Source organism: Ochlerotatus camptorhynchus, unplaced genomic scaffold, assembly GCF_037179485.1.
Source record: "Ochlerotatus camptorhynchus isolate MF236.1 unplaced genomic scaffold, CSIRO-AGI_Acam_v1.1 ptg000104l, whole genome shotgun sequence".
NCBI classification, from domain to species: Eukaryota; Metazoa; Arthropoda; class Insecta; order Diptera; family Culicidae; genus Ochlerotatus; species Ochlerotatus camptorhynchus.
Window position 1 is genome coordinate 115,422 of NW_027040594.1, and position 7,079 is coordinate 122,500.

Below are 7,079 nucleotides of genomic sequence, written 5' to 3' on the forward strand. Positions count from 1 at the left end.
ACTGATTCTGCCACCGGGAGTGCGACTTTTCTATGCTGATGATGCTAAAGTCTACGTCATTGTAAACAGCTTTAAAGACTGTCTCGAACTGCAGAATATCTTGAATTCCTTCGAAAACTGGTGCACAAGGAACTGTATGACTCTCAGCATCGAGAAATGTCAGGTAATCACGTTCAGCAGAAAGTTCAAGCCAATCGTATATCCATATTCGTTATCCGGGCAACCTCTAGCGCGGGTACAACGTATTCGAGACTTGGGAGTTAGTCTCGATCAAGAACTCACTTTCCGGTTCCGCTACGATGACATCATCTCTAGATCAAACAGGCAGCTTGGATTCATTATGAAAATTGCTAGTGGATTTCGTGATGTTTTCTGTATGAGGTCATTGTACTGTGCTCTAGTACGGTCAATTCTGAAATTTGGAGCAATCGTTTGGTGCCCTTATCACGATAGTTGGATTACACGAATCGAATCTGTACAGAGGAAGTTTGTACGTTATGCTTTCAGGAACTTTCCATGGCGTCATCCTCAGCATCTGACACCATACCAGGATCGTTGTCAACTACTCGGAATAGAAACGCAGAAAAATAGACATCAAATTGCTCAAGCGATGTTCGTCGTTAAAATCCTCAGGAATGACATTGATTCACCATCCTTACTAGCAAGAATGAATATCTACGCCCCCGAACGTTTACTACGACGACGAAATTTCCTACAGTTTGAACCCCGCAATACCCTATATGGACAGCATGATCCGGTTAGATTTATGTCAGCTACCTTTGATGAAGTTCATTTATTCGACTTCAACGTACCGGTGTCCACGCTACAACGACGGTTTACTGACCATTTTCGTAATACTTGACTAAATTTGTGTAATTTTATTTATGTATATTTGTATGAACCCTACATTATGTTATTCATTAAGACAAAAAAGTGTCAGATGAATTATATCAAATAATAATAATAATAATAATAATAATAATAATATAAACCTGGAAAATCCAACGTAGTAGCTGATGCGCTTTCACGCATTCAAATTAATTCATTAACTCCCACAAAACATTCAGCAGAAGATGATGACAGTGCTTATATACCCTCCACAAAAGCCCCGTAAAGGAAACTTTTATCTAGGAAACCTCGTGAATCAAACCTTTGCTACTTTTAGCAAAAGTGGAATGCCAAACTCCTCGAGCATGTGTGCGTTTCAATAACACAATCGTCGCTACGCAACTTTTGAAATAATAGCCAGAGTCCTGATGAATGTGAGCGTCTTAGTGGAATACCTGTGTAATGAGAAAGAGAAGGATTAGTAATTTCCATTCAATTCCAGTACCTTATTTGCTTATCCTTGACAGATACGCGTATTTCGTCTACAATGTGCAGACGTCTTCAGTGTCTTGTACTAATACTCGACTATACTATATTAAATAGCCAGAGATGTTTGTCCTGTTACAATCGTTGTTACCGTTGGAAACCTTAATAGGCAATACGTTCACTGTTTCAGTGCCAGGTTCTTTCGTTAATATCAGGTTCTTGTTTCAGAAGCTCCCAAGAACTCGTGACATTACTGCCGAAAGTGTTAAATCAGTCCATAAAATTTAACACTTTCGGAAGTGAGCCTATCTTTGAGTTATTCAACATTTTCCTTACTGAACTCAAGCTTTTCTGAAGTTATTAAATATGTTATAAGCAGAATACACGGATCCAGTGTTTCTGATTTTCCAAAGTAATTTAAAACTTTTGTAAAGTTCAGTATCAGCTAATCTATTTTTTCTGAGATGGTCCAGTACTTTTCAAAATGATGCTTAGTTATTCCGTGCTTTCTGAAGTGATTCCAAACTTTCCTAATCTAATGTCAATAAAGACAGATCTTGTTTTTGGAAACGTAGCAACAGTGCACTCCCTACAACTCGAGTTATAGAATTATCAAGTTATAGTTTAACAATCCCATACAAATTCGCTATCGCAGTAGCCATGACACTCATTTTTATTATGGTTATATAACTCGATATCGAGTTAGTGGATATCGAGTTGTGGAGAGACTGTACTTCATCTATGTTGCCAAAATCGAGACCTTTTTCGATGTGTTACAATTGAGTAGCTTAGCGATAAGAATCAATACTTTCTTAAGCGAATCCTGTTGAAAAATTATTGAAAAATTCTTGGAAGAGAGGAGGATCTCTTGCTTTTTGATGGTCTAATTGACCTACATTTGGAAGCGGCCAGCGCTGTTATTGCCTACCGTAAAATATAAGGTCATCAGTTGTTACACATTGCAGATGCATGCTAGTCCAACGCATTGTTTGTTGCTTCTCTATCAGGTAATGTTGTAATAACGGAGTAGCAACCACGAGAGGTTAATCATTCTCATGCTCAATTATGTCTGTACTATCTGAAGTGATTCAGTACTTTCTGAAGATTTTCTGCAGTAATTCATTACTTTTCAAACTGATTCTGAGATTTTCTAAAGTGTTTCAGTACTTTCAGAAGAGATTTTGAACTTTTTTTTAAATGATTCTGTGCTCTCCAAACTGATTCCGTGAGTGTAATTAAATATTTTCTGAAGGGATTCCAAGCTTTTCTGAAATGATTAAGTTATTAAAAAGTGATTCAGCTCTTAAGAAGTGATTGAAAACTTGAAAGAATTGATACAGTACTTTCCGAAATTTTGTGAAGTTTTTCAGTTCTCTCCGGAATTATTTAGGAAATAATTATTTTAGAAAAATTCAGTATTTTCCAAAGGGATTCAGAAATTTTCTTAAGCCATTTTTATCCGACGATTTTTCTTCTTTTTCTGAAGTGATTCAATTCTTTCTGAAGTGATTCAGTAGTTTCTGAAATGAGTGCTTTCCGAATTGATTATGAACATTCTGAAACGATTCAGTAGTTCCAAAGTGATTCCGAACGTTGCTGAACTGACTCAGTGCATTCCTAACTGGTTCAATTATTTTAGAAGTGATTACGTTCTTGCGGAAATGATTACAAACTTTATGGGATGATTCAGTACATTCCAATATTTTCCGAAATTTTCTGAAGTTAATCAATACTATCCGAAGAAATTCCGAGCTTAAAGTTATTCAATACTTTTCTAAGTGATTCAGTGCTTTCTGATATAATTCAGTACTTTCCGTAGTGATCATGAACTTTTCCAAAGTGATTCCAAACATTCCTGAAGATGTTGAGCAAGGTTGCAAATACTCATTTCAGCTAAAGCAATGTTTTTTTTTATTATTATGAAATAATTAGATGCCATGATCATATTTTGAATTGGTAGGATACAAGAAGAGGTTTCAAAGAATATGTTTGACATATTAAACCTGTATATTTCACTTCATGAGAGTCACAATCAGCGGTTTTTCACACACCCACCCACTCGCTCACTCACTCACTCAGCGATCAGCAAATCGCTGATTGTGACCCATAGAAAGCAAAATTTACAGGTTTTATGTTTCAAACATATACTTTGTAACCTCTTCTTATAAGTTACAAGTAAAACATGCCATCATACCATCTTTTGGTTTTATTATCCCAAAAAACATTATTTTAGCTGAAATGAGTATTAATATTGATATTAAGTATTTTCCAATGTGATTCCGAACGTTTCTGAGGTGATTCCTCGGGTGATTCAGTGCATTCCTAAGTGATTCAATTATTTTCAAAGTGAACTTTCAGCAATGATTCAGTACTTTCCAAAGTGATTTCGAATATTTATTAAGTGTTGCCGGTCATTTCTGAAGTGATTCAGCACTTCCGAAGTGAGTCCAAACTTTTCTGAAGTGATTCAGTACTTTCTGAAGTGATTTCGAGCTTTTCATAAGATATTAAGTGCTCTCTGAAATGATTCAGTACTTTCCGAAGTGATTCCTAATTTTTATGAAGTGATTCAGTAAGTTTTTTTTCTTTTATTTAACGTCGGTCTCTGTTCCGCAATCTAGTGCCAATCACCGACGGACATCGATTGCCATCCATTGACGGCAACCGAATGTGCAGGAAGGCAGCTTCCACACCTGCGTAGGATATCTCACCCATTCACAACAACACACCTGGGCCGGGACCAACGGTTTTACTTCCCTTCCGAAGGAAGACGTGACCAGAGATTTTTATGCCTCAGAAAAATCCCACCGACCTCGGCTGGGATTGAACCCAGACCCATTAGGGTGTTAGAAAGCAGTCACGCTTACGCTACCAGTAAGTGATTCTGAGATATTATCAACTGATTCAGTACTTGCCGAAATGATTGCTATTCTCATGTGATTCAGTACTTTCCGAAGGGATGTCGAAATTTTTTATATGATTCCAAACTTCTCACCCATACCTCACCGTGAAATAATTCTGAAAGCATCATCATGTCAAAATTTCTATCTTACACCACTAGGTAGCACCAACTATTGTACACCAATCAGGATTTGCACCGTTAGTGGTTAACCTTAATCAGATGAACTTTTTAACAGCTTAGTGGTATCAGGAGCAAACCATTTCAAATTTAATATTTTCTAAAAATTTCTTCCTAAACGTGGGAAGCTAACTACTTCAAATTTAAAGATTTTTATCAATTTTTAAGAATATTGTTTTTCCCTGTACATGTCGAACAGGGGCGCTAGCATTAGCCATGGCTTTAGTCATCGATTTCTCGCGAATAAAAGCTTACTCATGAAGATTAATAACACCATCAGGTAGAGAAATGTTTCCATAAACAACTAGCATTATTAATTTGAAGGGATGGGTTTTTATTTGCGAGAAATTGTTTACAAAAGCAATTACGCCCCTTTGAAATGTTGGCACTGAATTATCGGCTCCGTAAAGCTAACCCAATTGAGCCTTCCAAATAAATGAACTAGAACGAAGCTGCGCGAGTACTGAAAGTCTAAGCGTCAACATTGCATTCAAAAGCTTTAAAAGCTCAACAATGCAACACTTACTACCCTCATACCGAGTCAAACCAATTATTGTATATTACATGTACAATTTGTATGATTTCGAAGGACAGGGTTGATTGGGATCCACAAATGGCTACATCCACAGGTTTGCCTTAACGGCGCCGGTGGTGTAGTGGTAAGCGTGATTACCTCTCACCCCAGCAGGCCTGGGTTCAATCCCAGTCGGCGCCGCCGGGATGTTCTGAGGCATAACATCTCTGATCACGCCTTCCTTCGGATGGGAAGTAAAGCCGTTGGTCCCCGGTTCATGAGTTGATGGGTCGATAGGTAGGGTCCAGGTGTGGGAGCTGCCTTCCTGGCACGTCGGTAGCTTTGACGAGTGCACGGATGGATTTGAGTTCACTCACTCGACAAAAAGTGACACAACAGCGGGGCCCTGTTTACTATAAATGAACACATATGTGTTCATTATTAGTAAACAGGGCCCCGCTGTTGTGTCACTTTTTGTCGAGTGAGTGAACTCAAATCCATCCGTGCACTCGTCTATTGGTGCTCAGCACAGAAAACAAGTTCGACGGAAAAAAAAACAAACCAAAGGAGGTTTGCCTTGTAAAATAAACTGTGATATCGGTCATTTTTGGCTTCTATCAATCCATCAAACACTTTTAGAAATTAGAGCCCATGCATTAATTATGTCACGCTAAATCGAGCAAAAAATTACCCTCCCTCCCTATCGTGACGTTCTTCCTATACCTAATGCATTGTTTGTCGCAAAATTTTAGACCCCCCCCCCACTCCCCCCTAAAGCGTCAACCCTTATTTCCAAATCAGAGAAAAAATAGCATTTGGCGACAGATTATCAGCTTTAATGCGATTGTCAGATGCGATGATTTTTTTTCTAACGAAATTATGCGCGCTTTAAGTTGATCTGAAAAAAAATCATTCGAATTTACAACCCTATTCGCCCGTCTCCGAAAATAATCATTCTCTTTTTATTTACCATCCAATGTTATTCATTCTCTTTCTCCCAGCACAGCTCCTACTAACCGGCGGCGGCAACCTAGTGTCATGTGATCCAGCTCTATTATCTCTCTGTGTTGCCTAGCGACGACCAAAGCTGCCCAACACCGAGAGAAATGCAGCAAACTCACATCATTATGCTGCCAAACCACGTGGTCGCTTTCGTTCGCAATGATCCGGTCACTCGCTGGGGTACATCGGATCGGATATAACTGCTGGACGCGATGCATTCCTAAGAAGAAGTCGATAGAGAGAGTTTTCAACCATCATCAGGCGAAGTTTGCCTCTCCTGGGTAGGCATACAGTTTGCTTTTATCACTTCTGTTGGATGTCATTTTTACTCATTCATACCACGCAAATACCTCGTGTGTGTTTACAAAGTACGGGTGTCGTCAGCTGCTCGCGTGATTGCTTTTGCGGTGTTTGGAAGTGGAAGTTTTTCACAGTTTTGCTCCGAAGAGTTTCGATGTAGAAAATCCCGGCAAACATGGACACGGAAGATTTGTACTGGGTCTCGTTTACGCTGGTAACCGTGGTGGGATATTATACGTTCAAATTGCTCACACGATACAGGAGCTTCTTTAAAGCCAGGGGAGTTGCCTACGAGAAGCCGCACTTCATCTATGGCAACCTGCTAGAAGTAAACAGCGGAAAGCTGTCCTCGCTGGAACTGATCGCAGATTTCTATCAGAAGTTTAAAAATGAAAGGTGAGTTTTAATGCAATTTGCTGATGGTATCATTTGACATTGGGACGACATTTTCTTTAAGGGTCTTCGGTTTCTTCAACTATCTCACCCCGGTGTACTACATTCGCGATCCGGAGCTGGTACGCAAGTTGTGGGTTCACGAGTTTGATTCGTTCTCAAATCATGCGTACTTTCTCGATGAAAGCAAGGACCCCATTCTGGGTAATCAGCTGCACCTGATGAAGGATGAAAAGTGGCGACAGATGAGACACACTTTGAGGCCGGTTTTTGCCGGTCAGAGTGTTGCTTTGATGAGCTCGCTGATTCGAACCAATTCGCTGGATCTGGTCGACTATCTGAAGGCTTCCGTCGATTCAGAGCTGGAATTCAAGGGTGTCTTCCAGAAGTATACATTCAATGTGATTGCCAGCTGTGCCTTCGGGTTGGAACTGAACACCTTCAAAGACGAATCGGATAAATTTTGCACATACGGAA

General features: G+C 39.4%; 1 protein-coding gene across 1 annotated transcript in view; it reads left to right on the forward strand.

Moving 5' to 3' along the window:
- The first annotated feature begins 6,120 nt into the window (after positions 1-6,120).
- LOC135699210 (probable cytochrome P450 9f2) overlaps positions 6,121-7,079 on the forward strand; it is a 2,011-nt gene continuing 1,052 nt past the window's right edge. The window contains exons 1-2 of the mRNA XM_065219412.1: positions 6,121-6,605; positions 6,667-7,079. The exon at positions 6,667-7,079 is cut by the window's right edge and continues 750 nt beyond it. Of these exons, the coding sequence (XP_065075484.1) occupies positions 6,385-6,605; positions 6,667-7,079 (634 nt within the window). The 5' untranslated portion in view covers positions 6,121-6,384. The remainder of the gene's footprint in view (positions 6,606-6,666) is intronic.